This window comes from Branchiostoma belcheri, unplaced genomic scaffold (genome assembly GCF_001625305.1).
Source record: "Branchiostoma belcheri isolate BF01 breed outbred unplaced genomic scaffold, Haploidv18h27 scaffold12, whole genome shotgun sequence".
NCBI classification, from domain to species: domain Eukaryota; kingdom Metazoa; phylum Chordata; class Leptocardii; order Amphioxiformes; family Branchiostomatidae; genus Branchiostoma; species Branchiostoma belcheri.
Window position 1 is genome coordinate 2,852,845 of NW_017802602.1, and position 20,110 is coordinate 2,872,954.

Consider the following 20,110-nt stretch of genomic DNA (forward strand, 5'->3'; position numbering starts at 1 on the left):
ACGAGTCTGGCTTTTTTTGGAGGGGGCAGGGCTTATTACTATTATATTAGTGTGCCTGTTTTCTAACCCTGAGGGCATACATTGCCAGTTCTGGATACTAGGCCCATACTATTTAATGTCTCACAGAAAACGAATGATTTGCCCCAGGTATTAAGCTACACCAAGGACATTTTACTCGTATTAAAACGTCCTTGGCTACACGTAAGCCCGAATCAAGAGTCGCCACGGCTAACCAAGGATGTATTGTAATAATATTACCAAACACTCAGATATTCGGGAAGCGAAATTGCACTTAAAACTATTTGCTTCTTCCGTTTTCTATTGATGAAAAAGCTACTAGCTCAGAGAATGTAATACGATCGTCTCTCCCAGACATCTGCTTGAAGACTTAACAGGTAGCCTCTACCAGGCACCGCGGATCGCTGAAAAAATAGTTAGAAATTAGCCGTGGGTCGCGAATGCATTGGATCTTCTATGTCCCGGGATCTTCTCTGGTATACTATCCCTTTATTTCGGCCAATTTGTACTATTTTTCCAGCGATCCGCGGTGTCTGGTAGAGGCTACTTAAGAGTGACCGAACTACAGAGTATTGTTTTGATCGTGCCTAATCGGTCGAAGGTCACATGTGGCTGGTAAACAAATACCCCACTGCTACAGAAGCTAGAATACGGGCGGTCTAATAGGACCCACCGGTCTTTTAATAATAGTATTCCTCTCAGACTACTTCAGAACATTTGTTGCTCAGAGAACGTCGAAATTCTTCCCTGTTCCCACGCTAAGGTACGTACTAACGATAGTCAGGACGAGGTAAGTCGACGTTTTGGTGTCTTATAGCAGTATAGCACGTATTTTTGTCGTGCCTGTCAAGTTGTTTTGATACCGCACACCGTTAGTAGCTGTTGACAACCCGGCAAAGGGAACTACTACCCTCTCACTGTCTGTAGTGTAGGAAGGAAGTAGGAAGTATCATAGGAAGTATAATGCTAGCCAAGCTAGTGAGAAAAGAGCTCTCTATTGTTTAGTGCATTTCAGGGGAAATTTTTGGTTTGGCAGAATCTGGTTCGAGCCAGTTTGCTGAGTGAGGTCATTAGCCAGGCCACTGAAACATCTGGGGCAGTCACGATCTTAGATAACGTAAGAGAGATATAAATAGTACTAGTCCTCTTGAGTCACATTTTAAAGGGTGTACGTAAAGGTAAACTTACAATGTAGTTTCCGAGCAGTTTTAAAACTTTGGACCAAGTTGTGCACTTTCCATCATATATATATTTTTTTAATTGTAACGTTATATGAATTGATAACTGTCACACTAACTTGATTTTTATGGATGCTCATTAGATAACATTACATAAGATAAGTCAGTGTGACCTAAATTTGTAAAAAGAAAAAAAGAAGCAGAAAAGAAAATACTGAGTATGAGTATGAGCTGATGCATAATTCTTTAGCTTCCTAATAATGTAACTCTTTATAACATTTACAGCTAGCCTTGTTTACTGTCAGCAGCTAGGGTCAATGGGGCTAAAACGCTTCAAGGATTTTGAAAGCACAAATGTAGGTCATCTTCAGTTGGCAGGCATTACAACCCTCATACTGACAACCTCCTTTGTCAAAGATTGCTGGATTGGTATAAAACTTCGCTGTATTAGAACTGGGGGTTTGGTGGTCTTCGGCTGTTTTCTGATTAGCCCAGTTCTAACGGGGGTAATTCAACCAGGCCGGCTATATTGTCTATATGCAATCAGAAAATAGCACATAAAAGCTTCCAAAGACCCTGAAGACCCCCAAAACCCCCAGTTTTTGGCATGCTATGGAGGCTATAGCCTGTAACTGTGTTAGGTAACACTGACCTAACCCTCAGCAAGAAAGAATGGTTCTCTTAGGTGAGAAAACATATCACATATTCCCCTTAATTAAGTTTGCTTCAATTGATCCAAAGTCGCTCCTTAATAATAAGAGACCGGTAAAACCTGCCATGTAACAGCCTGAGTCGCCCAAGGGACTGTCTGGCATATTGGGACCCTATTATGAAAATTATTGATCATTGTTATTCCAGTCAGGTGATAGGCGTGATCACCGCGCGACAGTCTCTGTTGTAAGGAGTGCGGAACAGTTCGGTGAGAGCCACAGCGGGTGAAGGAGCTGTGCTGTCGTTTCTCGTGTTTCGGTCGCGGCGGATCCGGAGGCCAAGTCGTCGCCATGTCTCTTCTCAGGAAAACTCTGCAGTCATCATTGTCATCTCTGAAGCAGGGTAAGTCTACGTTAATGTTGCTGAAATTGTTGCGATGAAACTGTAAAAAAGTTGTCTGTTCAGCTGCTATTTATTTCATATCACCATATAGCCAGTAGATTATGCTTCTAAAAATAGTTTCAGGTGTCTGACAGACATCGAAACGTAAGCAAGGTGAGAGAAGTATTCAGGTTGTGTAAAAGAAAATTCCTACATGTAGATCATGCTACATGTATATATGCCCTATTATCTTTACTTTACACATGGTGAATTTGAAGAACTTACAATTGCAACTTGAAGAAATGCCTTAAGCTTGTCCTTTGTTTATACATCATGGTGATTGTTACAACTTACAAAATCAGAAAAACTTACAATTAACAGAAAAAATTTGACTGTTACTCCTATGTTGTCAATTTACTGTGAATCAGGATATCAGAACACTTGCAAATGATGTCATGTTGAGTGAATGATAGACTGCAGTAAATTATAGCTATGAGCCTATCATGTGATCAGTCTACATTTGTACCTGTTACTAATGAAAGACAGCTCTTTCATTAGAGAGATTGATTTACACATTTTATGGGTGGATGACTGATCTAATGACCAGTGATATAGTATAACTCATCTGTGATGGGTGAAATTGCATCACAACTTTGTCACTGGGTCAACACGAGAGTCCATCTATTGTTGGGGGCTGTCTAGACTTCTACTCTTGACTTGTCTAGTATAATGACAGGTTTTAAACTAAGATGGTGCTTATAGCAAATCCCCCAAAGGGACAAAAGCATATATGCTGCTGGATAGGTTTTTTTTTTCTACCCTTAGGCCACACCAATTTAATTTCTAGGAAGAAAAGGACTGTTTTCAACTGTTCAGGGCAAAATATGAGCATTTTGCAGTTGATTCTGTATTTTTAGTTTTATTTGCAAATCAGAAAAAAATGAAGCAGGCAAATACGTTAACCAAGAAATTAAATTGGTGTGGCCTTATATATAGCAGCACTACTTTGATTTCTCAGTTCTTTCAATTATTCTCGTTGTCCAAAAATAAAAATATCATGCTTTGGATGAATCAACCCCCAAATTCTCATATTTTGGCACCAAAAGTTGTCCTAAAAATGTATTCCTTATGCCATAACTACATGTTCCTACATGTACGTGTTTCTGTGTCTGTTTGTACGATAACTCAAGCTTAGATGGATTGTCTTGATATTTAGTATGTGGGTAGGTCTTGACCTCAAGATGATTAGATTTTGGGCCCCCTGGCAGCTTGTTTTCTTTCAAAGTTTTAGTTTGCCTAATATTCTCCTGCAAAATCCTAACAACCGAAATCAGCTTGGTTATGGCTGCAATGTGCAATTGTCCATAATAATATCCTAAAAGTAATATTTTACCCAAAGGACACCTGTAACACCTGAGCAGTGATGGAATGTGATACATGTACCTCTGGGCAGCCCCATTCCCTAAGGTCATCTCCATGGAGACCAGGGTCAGATTCCCCGGGAATACGAACGACCTTGTGTCTGTGGAAGAGTTCAGAACTATTTTTCAGGATCAGCCATTGAGATGAAATGTTATCCGTGTGGCTTTGCATACATGAGACAAAAAACCCTGTTTAATATTAGCTATTTGTCTTGCATGGCCCAAGGTATCTTCATATCACATTGCAGATCTAGTTTGCCCTCCTCAAACTGATATTACGTTGATTTGATAAATAGCATGATAAAAAGTAGACTAAAAGTTATATGAAATATTGTCAACCAAAAACAGTGTTATGAATTGAAAGAATATTTTGAACACCTGAATACATGTAGCTGGATAACTGAAGAAAGAAAGAAAGAAAGAAAGAAACTACTAGTATGGATGGATATATTTTCATGAAACTTGGTAGGTGGGTAGGACCAGGTGATGAGACCTCAAAGTCAAACAAAAATGATCTGTACAAATGAGGCTCTTATTTGCATAATCAACGAGGTATTGAGAAGAATTATTTATAATTCATCAGTTGTAAAGGTTAACATCGTTGCGCAAAAGTATGAGATCGCGGAATTCTATTGTTTTACTTACAATAGGAATATTGAAGGGGATTGTTTTGTGAAAGTTGAATTTCGTGCTCCCTGGGTTCCCATAACTTGCGTATGATGAATACCTCCTGACAGAGGCAGTGTTCTGGGGATACAGACAAATTATGTTGTAAGAATCCAATTACACAGGTGGCCCATGGGGACACCGCCCTGGGATAGACTGTAGCCTGTTTTACATGCTGGGAGGGTGGCTAGAATACAGAATAGACAATGAGTTGTTACCTTCATGAAAAACGGAGGTATTGTTTTTGGCTTGTCTGTGTGTGTGTGTGTCTGTCTGTCTGTCTGTCTGTGTGTTTGTGTTTCCACACATCTGTAGCCAGCATAACTTTTGAACCTTTGGATGGATTGTGATGATATTTGGTATGTGTGTAGGTGTTGGGTAGGCAAAGGTCAAGGTCAATTTTGGACCTCCAGGTAGCTAACCTTGGTACTGCAGAAAAACTTCCTTTTTTGTATCTTTTGTCCTGGACATGCATTTGCATAATTAAAGAATAAATTTACATGTCAAGCCCATATTTCATGGAGGTATGACATCTCGGAACTCTTGTTTTGCTTTTGTTGGAGTGTATTACGCAAGAATTTGAAACAGTTGCCCCCCTATAAATATTTGTAAGGTATTGTAGATATTATTTTAATAAGATTTTTATGCAGTTTCAATTGTGTGTGTCGACTCTCTGTCTCTCTCTCTCTCTCCACTGTTTCACCAAAATTTCAAGCATTTTAGGTTAAGGTCAATTTTGGTAGTTCCGATGCTATGAAGTGATTACAATTAAATTACGCAAACTTTTTGCTGCTAATTATGAATTACGTTAAAGTCTCAGAGCTGATTACGAGTTTACGCTTTGCGGCTAATGTGCTGATTATAAATAACGTTGATTTTTGGGAGGCTGCCTACGGATTATGAAGACTAAAATGGCCTGATTACGCCTTACGAAAAAGGGCATGCAGGCCCCTCAGAAAGTGTGAACCGTGCATGTATTTTGAATTGTATGATAGTTGATCACCAACTAACTAATTAAGTGTATAACTGAATAAATGGCATCAGAAATAAATTGATGATTCAGAAGTCCGTACTTCAAGTAATGAATGAAAAGTGTCAAGAACAAACATACAAGCTTCTTAGACTCTCTTTACACAACCATTATTCAGCCGTCGTTTCCGTACCGTCTGTCACCTTCCTCAGGGCAATTCTGACTGGTGACAGACGGTCACCAAAACGTTGGCTGAATAAAAGACTTGGTTGTGTAAAAAGAGTCTCTTTACTCAGTGTCTTACCAACCTGATGAAACTAGTCATGGATTCAAGCTTCTTAAAACCTTTTTAGAGGTGTGAACCATGCATGTATTTTGAAGTGGCCTTTGACATACAGCCCCTGTGCTCAGTGAATTCCCAACAGCAGCATACATCACACTGGTGCATCTATAACAGTTGGACAGGGTGGTTAGGGAGCAATCACTCAGCCTAAATGCAGGTAATTACACCAGCTTATTGGGGTTCAGCCCGGACCTAAAACCACTGTTCAGGGCAATTTGGTGATCCGAAACTACAGGGGAACATTAGGCAGAAGCTGCAATTTGGAAATTGGCTTTGAATTGACATTTCGTAAATGATTTACTGTTACCAAGGACTTTTAGCCTACCAACTAGTAACTACAAGTATATACAGTGAACTGTACTTGTATATTGCCCATGAATACCTCATATTTGAATGTGGTAGAGTTTCAGAAAGGGGAAGGAGGCAGTTTTGGTTACTGTAGATTGAATTTAAGGTCAAGTTGGAAGGCTCGCGACAAGCAGGGGCGGCCAACAAAATAAAAAGTACTGAGAATGTAATATGACCTCCAAAAGAGCTTGACTCATGGAACCTGCTAAGGAGAATATTTAGACTTCTAACTTGACCTTAAGGGCAATCTACAGTAACCAAATCTACTCCATTCATATCAGATACCTGAATTGAAACTACAACTTTCATTCTCAAATGCAAAATGTCAGCGCTCTGCCCTCTAGGCTATTCCACAGGCTGCACATTATAAGATTATATACAGCACTGAGGGTACAGCCCGAGCTCCAATTCCCCACCTGGGTACACCTAGCCTCCTATGCAGGCCTTCGGGTGGGTGGAAGTTTTTATACTGCGTTTTGTAGAATTTTGATTGTGTTCTTTTGCTGGCAATCCTACAACCAGCCGTGACAGGTACAAACAAATATGGCACATAGTAAATCTCCCATGACCAATCCTATCAAGATTAGTTTTTATGCAACATACTATAAAATTATTATTTTTTACACTAATGATATTGATTACTTATTGGTTGATATTGTGAATATTGTTAAGTTCATTTTACGCACTTTTTTAGTTGCCTATATGTTAACTCTTTTGTTTAGTTGTCTATTTGTTACTCGTAACTGTGCAATATTTGTCTCTCTGTTTTTAAACACTAGCATGCAATTCAGAGCTACTTTTTTAGTTGCGCTGCCACGTGCTAGCGATTGTACTCATCGATCAATCAATCAATAAACAATTATTATTATTATTAAACCGTGGCTGGTTGTAGGATGGCCGGCAAAAGAACACGATAAAAATTCTACAAAACGCAGTATCAAAACTACCACCTGCCCGGAGGCCTGCACAGGAGGCTAAGGTACACCCAGGACTCCAATTCCTGGTGTAAGAAATAACAGATCGCCCGAGCGATACACTTTGACAGCCCAGTTATCATCCACAAGCCTTATTACAGTTTTATAGCTGTCTCTCGCTGAAGGATTACTGTAATATCGGAGGAGGGGGTAATGGGATGGGATAGACGGGAAATCCTACGACCATTATTACACGACCGACTATCCCTGGTTTAGGATAACTCAGGTGCTGTGCTCTTCCTGTATGATCAATGCAATGACAGACCATGTTAAAGTTAGTTGTTTTAGTAACATTTTCAAAAAATAAAGCTTTGTATATGACATTGTGGATTCAATTTACAATGATTTTTGGCTATCCTCCAAAATATGCCATATTATCATATCATAAAATAATAAAAATATGGGCATGATTGAATAAGAATGCACTTGGAAAAATTGATAAGCTCAAAGAAAATAGAGTGTTTTCAAATTGCTGCATTAGGCCACACCAATTTAATTTCTTGGTTAACGGATTTTTCTAGAAAAATAATGGATTGGGCGGGCGAAAAAAAAAATAAATAAAAACAGGCCTAGGCATTGTATTATGGCCCAAAATGGTACGATAGGAGCCATGAAGTCAACACACCAGGCTGGTTCAAAATTTAAACAATGAATTTTGACCTTTTTATGATACCATTGCATTGAAAGATGGAATAACTGTAACAACTAGGATGAAAAGGTCTGTTTACAACTATTCAGGGCAAAATACTAGTATGAGCATTTTGCAGTTGATTCTGGATTTTTATTTTTATTTGCAAATCAGAAAAAAATGAAGCGGCGAATCCGTTAACCAAGAAATTAAATTGGTGTGGCCTAACTATGGATTACTGCTATTATTGCTTGAGTTCTTGACACTAACTCATTCTGTATGATATGAAGAGGGCTTCACGACGGCTTGCCGTGATTTAACGTGAAGGCAATTATCCGGCAACAGAGAGAGAATGTCAGGCAGACCCTGATGAGTTGATACCGTTCCATGGCTGATGAGTCTTGGTCCCAGGTGTTCGCTGGTATTTTCACTTTACTTCCCATCGCAAATGCCACCGGACTGGAAAATAAGGGAGGCAGTCCGTCCTTTTAACTCCACAGTAGTGTCAGTGTTCTATTCCTGGAGCTTTGATCATGTTGTACAGTAGACGCATTTACTTTTCGAATGGTTTTAATTCACAGCAGGAGGAAAAACTTATAATAAGGAGATTTTCGTGTTGTTTGAAATTGAAAACTGAAATTTGCAATCATTATCATAATGGAAAGAAGTCTGAAGTGCAGTACTAGTAGATTTTGATTGAAATAAATTATAAAACACACAGACACACAGACACACACACACACACACAAACACACAAACACACACACACACACACACTTATATATGTAGTCGCTGACTGTTATAATATGATTTTACAGTTAGAGGTCCCCACAAAAATATAACAGCGTGAACATTCCGAAAATAGTTTCATCAGGCTGGTAAAGCATAGGATACAGGAGTTTTCTTTTACATAAATGTGAACATTTTAAGGTTTACAGTGTATGCAGGAAGTGACATTGATTTATTGCGTTTTCTCCAGGGAGGAGTTGAAATATTGGCTCTGGGGATTTGGGATATTGTGGAGGATTTATAAGTTTTTGTTTTATTGATTTTTTTGGACAAGTAATAATCCTGAACACCAAGAATTCCATTACTGTACTTGTACATCAAAATAAATTCTTATGGAATCTTTTTTCTTCATCTGCCCTTATGTATATTAATACAAAACATGTTCCTTAAGTAAATGAACAGCACAAAACGTTTTAGACAGCAAAACGGAATATTTTCCTAATGTACAATTTATTCAAATTTCAACGTACAAAAAAAGGTTCATAACTTATTACCATATACTAGACGTAGTAAGTATAAATACAAAGCATTTTCTTAAAATGAATATTATGCTGACCATTTGTACAACTGTCTTGAATTTAGAATTTCAAAAAGGGTACATGAACATACTGTACATGTACAAGTCCTGATTAATAGGGTTTTTCAGTTTGTCTCTTTTGTTTGGCTTTTTCAAGGTTGATCCAGTTCAAACCAGTAAAACTGATACATTGTAAAAGTCTTTAGACTGGAAGTAAGCTAGTAATTGCACGAAAACAACCTTGCCCCACAAATTAGAATCTAATGAAGGTCAATTCACCCAAACAAGACGTTTTTGAAGTGGAACAAATTACCATTCATGAAAATGTCACGCAACTATGGTGAAATAAACAAAGGACAATGAACCCAAAGCTGAACCAGTATACCAGGTCAAGGTTCCTTGTTTGGTATTGTGCAGGGAGGGGCAAAAGTGTATGTGATGATTGACAGATGTTCATGAAGAAAATTTATTCGACAGAAAATACAAAAACAATATAATTGAGACTGTTATCATTGTTAGCCACACGTACAAAAGATCTTCGAAAGTATTTTGACTATAAACATTCATCAGTGCATACACACACGTTCCTTTTGTATGGATTGCAAACTATTAGCTTTGTCATTATTGTACATGTAGTTTAAGAACAATCTTCCTTCTCATTCCCCACCAGTACGCCATGTCTTGGCAGCCCCCAAGAAGCTGTCACTCGAGGAGTTTGATGGACCGTGTATCAAGACAGACATTCCTGGACCAAAATCCCAGGTACGTGTAGGAGAAGATATTCATGATGATCTTTACATTATTGGAAGGAGTTATCAATTAATAATTACTTTTAAAGTTTGTCTCTGTCTTTTACTTACCTGATTTGATGGTCAAAATTACTCAGTACATGAAGAAAACAAAACAAGCAAAACAAAATATTTCCAAGGCACCCTTCCAAAATGTATTAAAGACAGTGTTACACTAAAGAAAAGATGTGGCAACAAGCTATACCCCCCCCCCTAATAGGAGCATATTTTACCTTACCACAGATCTTACTAGACCCTCTCAACTCATAATGTATCAATATATATCTGTATATTGAATGAAATGAAATGGTTTTAAACCACTGTATGTGTCACTACTAGTAAGTAAGTAAGTATTAATATTTTGATTTGATTTTTATTAGCTTGCACATTGAACAAAACAGACAATAATAATACAAAACAACGATAAAACAGGTGCAGGAGGAGGGGAGAAGCATGGAATGCTTATGTTTCATATTCACTGTATGTTTCATATTCACTGTATAATTTACAGGAACTGCTGAGGGAACTCACTGCATTGACAACAGCTCATGAGGTGCAATTTTTCTGTAACTACGAGGAGAGTAAGGGTAACTACCTGGTGGACGTGGACGGAAATATCTTCCTCGACATCTACATGCAGATCTCATCCTTGCCACTAGGTGGGGCTTCTCTACAGTACATATAGTACATACAGTACATACAGTACATACAGTACATACAGTACATACAGTACATACAGTACATACAGTACATACAGTACATACAGTACATACAGTACATACAGTACATACAGTACATACAGTACATACAGTACATACAGTACATACAGTACATACAGTACATACAGTACATAGTTACAGTACATTGTGAGCATGTCGGCAGAACGTACTGCACCTGCGCAGAACCCCGTATTTTCGCGTTTTTCGTTGGGTTTTTGGTCAACATTGCATCAGAATTTTGCCTGTTGCAGAGGATATTCTTTCCGGCATAAAATTTGGAAACTACTGCCGAAATGCTAACCTTATATGAGCGAATACAACATTCTACCGAAATACTAGTATGTACAATACATTACGGGTTTCGCGCAGGTGCAGTACGCTCTGCTGACGTGCTTACTTTGTGTAGATGGTGCTGTATCTATAGAGTTTTCTTGTGATTACATGTAACATCTGTGTCCATAATATCACCATAGTCCATAATATCGCCACCTTGAGAAAAAGTGTGCTTAAAGATATTTTTACTGCAACATACTTTTGGTATGCACTCCTTCACACATCAAATGTACATACCTAGGGTATGTTGCAGTAAAAATATCTTATACGGGATATCTGTGTCCATAATATCACCAGGGTTCATAATATCTCCACCTTGAGAAAAAGTGTGCTTGAAGATATTTTTACTGCAACACACCCTAGGTATGTACATTGTACATTTGAGGTGTGCAGGAGTGCATACCAAAAGTATGTTGCAGTAAAAATATCTTTAAGCACACTGTTTCTGAAGGTGGCAATATTATGGACCCTGGTGATATTATGGACACTGATGTTACATTGTGTAGATGGTGCTGTATCTATAGTTTTCTTGTGATTACCTTGATACTGATCTGTGCTACATTGTTTCACTGTTCCTAAACACAATTGTTTATTATTTATTATTTACAGGATATAACCATCCAGCCTTGTTGAAGGTGCTAAATGATCCTGCAAACTTGGTACGAAAAATTTCTCAACTTCTTTCTTATCATGGCTTCTTGTCAGTCAATTTGCCACCTGACTTGTCGTAATACACGTAATATTATTCTAAAGAAATTGTATTTACGACTACATTGTATCGTATTGGTCATTGGTTGGCATTAATATTCTATATTTCAGACATGTTTTGTTGTTGTTTTTATTTACAGAGCACACTTGTAAACAGGCCCGCCCTGGGAAACCTCCCCCCAGCTGACTTCCCACAGAGGGTACAGAACTCTCTCATGGCGGTAAGTACAGGGTCTTTTTCTTAGTTTGGTCATCCTGTTCTAAAAGGGATTAAAAAATTTTGTCTTTGATTGCATGTGATTTCTAAACAGCTTTCTAAACAAGGTTTGGAATGCCTGTCAATGAATGTCTCAAGTTTGCAATTCTGTGGATACTGCTGATGTTCCAAATTGTCTTCCTCAAGCTATACCTCATTTAAAAAAAAAAGGACTAAACAATGAATAAGGGTGAAGTGATGTCAACCTTAACATACATACATACATATCGTGTTACAAGCGTTACAGGCCGTGAGTGAATACGATATTGTTGCACAAATGAGATACATGTGTGCTATCATATCTGATGTTTTATCCCATGTCCAGGTGGCCCCCAAAGGCCTGACTAATGTGAAAACCATGGCTTGTGGCTCCTGCTCCAATGAGAATGCCTATAAGGCCATTTTCATGTGGTATATGGTAGGTTGGCCTTCTTGTCGTGTAACATTTTAACAGGATTTTTTTGCTTCAAAACTTCCTGGCAACAGTTGAATGTAATTTTGAAATTTTAACATTTAACAACTTGCAAATGAATCCTTGGTTTGATGGAGACTTTTGCTTAAGTTTCCATTGATTTTTGACAAGTCAACTTACTTTTTTCTTATTAGACAAAGCAGCGAGGTGGAGCACCCCCCTCCCCAGAAGAGTTGGAAACCTGCATGTTCAATAAGGTATGGAGTCTCATGAATAAGTCATTTCTGTCTGCAACATTTCGTCTGTTCACAGCTTTATGTTCTCAAGAAAGTATCCCAATACTCTGCCAATGTAACAATGACTACCTTGGCTGATACAAGAGAAAATCACAATAAATACAAGCAAATGTGAGTACAAGTAAAATATACAGATCAATATATATTTCATGTATCAGATTTTTTTAAATTCTTCACTCGTGTTACCAGCCACCTCACCTTGTTGTTACTCCCTTCCCCCAGTCTCCAGGTGCCCCAGACCTCACCCTGATGTCCTTCACAGGTGCCTTCCACGGGAGGACTTTAGGTAACGAACGTCACACAAACCTACCCACCTACATGTACTTACACAAATACACTCGGACAAACTACATTGAAATAACCAGTTCACTCAATCCGCTGCCTGATGCCATAACCAGTTTTAACAAATTTGATGCCAAATGACTACTTTGGCAGGCAGAATGTTACGTTTAAAAACTTAAAAAATCTAAGACAAGAAAACTGCAAATAGATGAAGATTCAACTTCAGCACCAAGGACAGATGTAGAGTGAAGAGGCCGTCTTGTTTTCTGTTGTTGGACAGTCTATAGACTGTGAAAACAGTCACAGTAGGCAGGTAGTCAATATAGATTTTCTCAATGTCTAGAACAATGTAAAAAAGTAATCTAAGGGGCAATCAAAAACTAGCCATGGCGGTCAGGTGGTCCTGATGCTGAGATGGTTACTAATGCGGGTTTTACTGTACTTCTATGTTTAAAAAACATGACATGAATTGTTACAGGGTTGGAAGTTTTTTAACTCTGAGACTGTTCACAAGCCTGACTGATTGCCATTTTTTTCCAGGCTGTCTGGCCACGACTCACTCCAAGGCCATCCACAAGTTGGACATCCCATCCATGGACTGGCCCATTGCTCCTTTCCCTCAGCTCAAGTACCCGCTGGAGGAACACGAGGCTGAGAACAGGGCTGAGGAGAGACGATGTCTCGATCAGGTCTGTCAGAAATGTTTGTGGATTGTTTGTGTTGTCAAAATAGAGTAGCTTCATTATGTTGGCAGTAGCCTATGTTTCACAATCTCTTGCTATTAGGGGCTACCAGGGTCTCCTTCCCAAGAGGTTGTGGTTATACACCCTCTACTTTGAGAGAACCAATCCCATGTCCAGAACTACCAATAGGAGCTCAGGATTTTTTTTTGCCACTATGGAAACCAGTCATCACAGTTTCCAGTCTAACAATAATTGGTCCATGTTAGAATGTATGCATAAATCAACAGGATGAAGATGTTCCCAATTCTCCTGACTTAGAGGTGTGGTCATCAAGCTTCTGGGGGCCTGACTAGTAAAAGGGCTGCTAAGGTGTGATGTATTTAGGCATTGGTAGGTTGTTGGAAAATTCTTTTACACACAAGTGGACACAACCTTCAAGCAGAATCCAGTTAGGCCCTAAGGAATGTAACTTGAATGTTAAAGAATACAAGTTTTCTTCATTTTCCCGTCAGGTCCATGCCCTGTTCCGTGAGTACAACTCTCGCGGGCGGCCTGTGTGCGGAGTGGTGGTGGAGCCAGTCCAGGCAGAGGGAGGAGACAACCACGCCTCGCCACAGTTCTTCAGGGAACTCAGGGCCATTGCTAGGGAGGTCAGTTTCTCTGTCACTGCATCACTTCAGGCAAATTTGCTCTACAGATTACAAAACAAAACCGTAACTTGCTTTTCAGCACCAAGGACAGAGGTTGGGCTGGTAGAGGCCTTGTTTTCTGTTTTGTGTTGGATTGTGAGGTCTGTGTCTCTGTCACTGCGTTAAACCATGCAAATTTGCTCTGTAGATTACACAGGGTGTATTTCAGCACCAAGGACAGGTTAGGGCCATCGCTAGGGAGGTCAGTTTCTTTGTCACAGGGACTGTTACAGCATGCAAATTTGCACTGTAGATCAAGACAAAACGAAACAAAACTGTAGCCTGCTTTTCAGCACCAAGGACAGAGACCCGGTCTGTAGCCTGTTTTCTGTTGTTGGATCATGTTGTTATCATCTGTTTGAAACACTCAGGGCCATTGCTAGGTCTGTGTCTGTGTCACAATGTTACTTAATGCAAATTTCCTCTGTAGCAAACCATTAGCCTGCCTATATTTCACTGTTTATGAAACATGAAGAGGATCAGAAAACCAAAAAGGGTGAAGAAAACTGGTTTTCAGGTCATAGATAAGTATTTCAGCACCAAGAACAGAAGTTGGGTCTGTAGAAGCCTTTTTGTTTTCTGCTGATGAATCGTGTTGGTAGCATCTGTTAGTGATTTTTTAGTAAGGGGTGGTTATACCAGCTATACAGATACAGAAGCTGGTGTGTTACACCGAAGGGCGGTTATACCAGCTATACAGATACAGAAGCTGGTGTGTTACGCCGAAGGGTGGTTATACCGGCTATACAGATACAGAAGCTGGTGTGTTACGCCGAAGGGCGGTTATACCGGCTATACAGATACAGAAGCTGGTGTGTTACACCGAGGGGTGCTTATACCCGATATACATGTACAGATACAGACTTTTGTTTTACAGTACGATGCAGCGTTCCTGGTAGACGAGGTCCAGACAGGTGTGGGAGTGACGGGGAGCTGGTGTGTTACACCTAGGGGTGGTTATACCGGCTATACATGTACAGATACAGACTTTTGTTTTACAGTACGATGCAGCGTTCCTGGTAGACGAGGTCCAGACAGGAGTGGGAGTGACCGGCAGTTGGTGTGTTACACCGAGGGGTGGTTATACCGGCTATACATGTACAGATACAGACTTTTGTTTTACAGTACGATGCAGCGTTCCTGGTAGACGAGGTCCAGACAGGAGTGGGAGTGACCGGCAGTTGGTGGGCTCATGACCTGTGGGGACTGGACGACCCGCCTGACGTCGTCACCTTCGCCAAGAAGATGCTGGGAGGAGGGTACTTCCACACCGAGGAGTTCAGGGCAACCTCTGTAAGGGAATATCATTCAAAGCTGTTACCAATAAATGACTAAACCTTCATCGAATTAGTTCATATATTTTTCATATCCATCAAACTGATCAAATAAACCATTCATTCAGTCAGTCATTCATCAATGTAAATGAATATTGAATAATTTTTAGATAAGTAAATTGTTGTTTCTGCTAAGAAAAACACTGGCTATTCACAGTGATAGCAATAATGGCCTTTTTTGGTATTGTTTGATTACCGGTAACTATTATTAGTCTTACTTTAAACGCTCTATTTGGCATTTTATATATCTGTATAAGTTTGTATTGCCAAATTGGGGTCCAACATAAATTCAAGAGCCCATACTATTAACACTAGGCTGTAGGAGGTTTGTTTGTTTATGTTGTTTGTTTACTGTTTGTGTTACCAGGGTTACCGTATCTTCAACACGTGGCTGGGAGAGCCTTCCAAGCTGGCGCTGTGTGAAGATTTATGTTGTTTGTTTACTGTTTACTTTTTGTGTTACCAGGGTTACCGAATCTTCAACACGTGGCTTGGAGAACCGTCCAAGCTGGCGCTGTGTGAAGCTGTGGTGAAGACAGTACAGGAGGAAAACCTGCTGGAGAACGTTCGACAGGCCGGGGCTGTCCTATTGGACGGTCTGAAACACCTTCAGGTAAGTCCTTGTAATAATTGAGCATACAGGTAGTATCTTAAGTATATACAGTGCAACAACAATTTCATGAATATGATTAAACTTATCATTATATTCTGCTGTATTTTCATGTCTTTTTCTCCTTTTTACTATCGGATAGCAATTGTACATGTACCGTATGTCACAAAACATGAAAGATGAAGGAATGAAGGAGGGAAGAAAGGACATTTGTAAGCTACAGTACTATGAAATTATAGTGCTCATCTGGTGGAAGAAAGGAATGATGAAATGACTAGAAAAGAATTGGACTTTATCTGGTCAAATTTGATGTAGTGTTTTGACTTTGAGAAAAGGTAATAGCTTGAAGTTAACCACAACAATAATATTTATCTATTTTATTTTATTTTATTTTTGATATTATCACAACAATAACATTTATCTATTTTGTGCACAGACAAAGTACCCGACACAGTTGGAGAATGCCCGTGGGCTGGGGACCTTCATCGCCATCGACTGTGTGGGGGGCGAGGCTCAGAGGAACAAGATCGTGGCAGACCTCAAGAGGAAAGGTCTGTTTATCATGAAAGTTCATCTGTGTTGGTAGTTACATGTTTAGATCCAACCCCAAAAAGTTCTCTCACCTAGAGCTTTCGACCGGTCACTCTGGTCTTCCTTTTGTTTGTTTGTTTGTTAGACAGATCTCAACTTCATCGATCAAATTACATTTTGTTGCTTGGCGGAACAGCTTGATGAGCTACAAGACTTACCTGTATGATATCTATTTAATATTCCAAAGAACATCCACATTAAGATGTATTATAAAAAAACTGCTACAGTCTCTTGTATAGGACATCAGAAACATATTATTATCACCATTAGCTGTTTGCCATATGTTGATTTTATCGTCCCTCTGCCCCAGGTATCCAGTCAGGCGGCTGTGGGGAGAGGACCATCCGGTGCAGACCTGCGCTCATCTTCCAGCCGCATCATGCAGAAATGGTGCTGAACGCCGTGGACGAGGTTCTCGCTGAACAGGCATAGACAGACTCAGGTGTCTAGGTGGAACACTGTCAGGAGCAGGACTGTGGAACCTCTACAAACCGGGACTCTAGCCAGCACCCGTTTTTCCATCAATTACATGATAGAGCTGGCTAGAGCCCTGCCATAAATTATGGGGATCTTAGGTTATCTTGAAAGTTCATCATCCTGTGTTGGTAGAGGACATTCTGAAACAGGTTTGAACTGTAAATTTTATACTTACCCAAATCTTTGACTGTTTTGTCAAGGAATGCAGTCACAGAATTAAATTCGAAGCAGTGGAAAAAAACTGTTGAAATTTGGGGTAAGTCCAATTTTTGTGTTGGAATATAAGTTAAAGTTCAAAAATGTTTCAGAGGGATCTTTAGTTCTAAAGTGCAACATAATATTTAGTTCTGACCAATGCCAAACAACTGGCACTTTGCTTACCTCCAATAATACTCAAACTTGCCAGCAATGAAATACTAGTCTACATACATGTATATCTGCCAAAACTGCAAGAGCACAATTGTCATGTTTTGCTGTTTATAATGCTCTACTATCAGTCTGAAAGAACTACATGTAAAATTAGAATTGACTATTGGTATATTTGCAGTTTGTCCTATATGTATTGGTCATTTGGTCATGGATTCTTGAAATTTATAAAACTGTAATATCACGCCAATGTACATATTACAAAATAACATGATATTAATGATATATAGCTGTAAAGTTAATATGTGAATAGCATATTTCGTTTGTAATATTTGGAAATAGATGCACTCATACATGTAAAATCACCTTTCTACATTGACTAACATGTATATCAACTGACATTGTGATTATTATAAATGAACAATTGATATGAGATTGAATTTATCTTTACATGTATGTGTCAAAAATGGGCAGAAAACTGATATACTGGCAAAGACATGCAAATACATGTTTGTACTGATTTTCTTCAATATAGAACTGATGAATGTACAATAATCATTTTACACATTTTCACTGCAGGGTGCATGATTTCACCCAACAATTATATACATGTACCTTTAAAGTATAAAACCTAGGGCGCCAATATGTGATGTTATATATGATAATGATTGGCATTAACAGCCAGAAGAATTTTTCTAATGCTTCTATTTCTAGATGTTAACCTTCTCCCTGCTGGCTACGCCAGTAGCAGAATACAATATTACCTACCTCGGTGCATAGAAGATTAAAGCTATATGTGTATTAGGTTCATTTTAGTATTACATGTATTTCCTTCTTAGCTGCACTACTTTGAGTTAATTTTTAACTTAGGCCACACCAATTTAATTTTTTGGTTAACGGATTTTTCTAGAAAAATAATGGAGCGGACGGGCGAAAATAAAAAGATAAAAACAGGCCTAGGCATCCTATTATGGCCCAAAATGGTACGATAGGAGCCAAGTCAACACACCAGGCTGGTTCAAAATTCAAGCAACGAATTTTGAACTTTTAATGATACCATTGCATTGAAAGATGGAATAACTGTAACAACTAGGGAGAAAACGACTGTTTTCAACTGTTCAGGGCAAAATATGAGCATTTTGCAGTTGATTCTGAATTTTTTTTTTGCAAATCAGAAAAAAATCAAGCGGGCGAATCCGTTAACCAAGAAATTAAATTGTTGTGGCCTAAAGAGACAATTTGTGCAGTGTACTTGTAAAACATTGTATGTAGCTACCACTCCACTTGTACCAGCAAAATGCTCACGAACATGAGCTTTAGTTACGTTGTATTGCTTCTTTGGTGGGTTTGTCCAATGGAAAATACTGACTTTGGAAGCCTTACTTCTCTTAGGTTATTACAGAGTACAGGTATCATTATGTAGAAGTTGGGATTTTTTCTCACTCATATTTTTGTTGTCTGATGAGGGTCTAATTAATAAGCTGTTTCTTTAATTGTTATTGTTGCATTAACTTTGGTGTATTTTGTGTTATTTAGATTTTTTGCTTATTAGTCACAACTGTGTGCTAAAAGTTATAGAGAGGTGATAATTCAGCAATTCATGGCTTTCCATTATTAATAAATGATGTCAAGTTGGTATTTTGATAAAGTATATGTACAATTAACTGCAATAAAATGGCATACTGTATACAAACATGTGCATGTGTGTTTTATCAATTAACCAGGACAACTTATGTACCTTATGAAATAACATAATGTGTAGAAGTTAGCGATTCTGGCTGCCTACCACTGGTACTACAGTTTTCATTTGAATTGCTAGGTAACATTTAAGTGTGGTCTGCTGGGGAGCGGATCTTGGGGATAGACTGGACTCCAGGCTACCAAAATTGAGACCTGGGCAAATAGATGGATGAAAGCATGGATTTCCAAACTGATACCTACATGTATAGAGGAAACTATACGTAGCTGCACACTGTCTTTAGACGTCTAGACTTTCAGCATATTAACTTTCTTTAGAGATAGGGGAATTCTTTTTTACACAACCAAAGAGTCTCACCTCGCTGACGTTTCGGTGTCTGTCAAACTAAGCCACGTTTGGGATAGTGTTCTCGCCGCAATAGCGACACCTACATCGGCTACATATAGCGGCGAGATGAAGTACTCCAGTCAGAAGCTCTGAAGAAGGTGTCTGACAGACACCGAAACGTCAGCGAGGTGAGACTCTTTGGTTGTGTAAAAAAGAATTCCCCTATCTCTTAAGTTTTACCAACCTGATGAAACTATTTTCGGAAATTAACTTTCTTTGTTTACATAAAAGGAAGAAGAAAACATTATTCGGTTACAGTGATAACTATTCTTTACTCATTTTCATTTGAATCAAATTGTCAACATTTACCATTCTTCAATTACTGAAGTACAAATACCATTACCAAATAATACTGTTCCCCGGTAATGTGAGAACCTTACCAGAAATAGTGCAACACAGTAACAGGAAAAATCAACAACTATCATAAAATACATTGTAGTAACAAAATACCATACTTTTGAGGAACATGACAATTCATGAATAACAGTCATGCATCTAACATAACATATGCCCACTAAGCTGGGGCAGTATATTACATAATAATAATGATACATGATTATGTTGGCTTTGTTTTATTTTGGCTATTATCATAGGCC

The 20,110-nt window shown here is 38.8% G+C and overlaps 1 protein-coding gene across 1 annotated transcript; it reads left to right on the forward strand.

Annotated features, from left to right (window-relative positions):
- The first annotated feature begins 705 nt into the window (after positions 1-705).
- On the forward strand, positions 706-18,365 carry LOC109462863 (4-aminobutyrate aminotransferase, mitochondrial-like). Its single transcript, XM_019759501.1, has 15 exons — positions 706-781; positions 2,055-2,249; positions 9,555-9,646; positions 10,184-10,331; positions 11,334-11,383; positions 11,573-11,653; positions 12,014-12,106; positions 12,295-12,357; positions 12,619-12,682; positions 13,219-13,367; positions 13,874-14,011; positions 15,176-15,343; positions 15,851-15,997; positions 16,431-16,545; positions 16,896-18,365. Exons 2-15 carry the CDS (start codon positions 2,198-2,200, stop codon positions 17,015-17,017), a joined length of 1,482 nt encoding a protein of 493 aa, XP_019615060.1. The 5' UTR covers positions 706-781; positions 2,055-2,197; the 3' UTR covers positions 17,018-18,365.
- The last annotated feature ends 1,745 nt before the right edge of the window (positions 18,366-20,110 follow it).

Bases quoted from the DNA above. Each gene is read 5' to 3' on its own strand.
- LOC109462863 (XM_019759501.1), top strand. From the start codon at position 2,198: ATGTCTCTTCTCAGGAAAACTCTGCAGTCATCATTGTCATCTCTGAAG. The intron at 2,250-9,554 runs GTAAGTCTACGT...ATTCCCCACCAG, and splicing joins ATTGTCATCTCTGAAGCAGG to TACGCCATGTCTTGGCAGCC. The intron at 11,654-12,013 runs GTAAGTACAGGG...TCCCATGTCCAG, and splicing joins TACAGAACTCTCTCATGGCG to GTGGCCCCCAAAGGCCTGAC.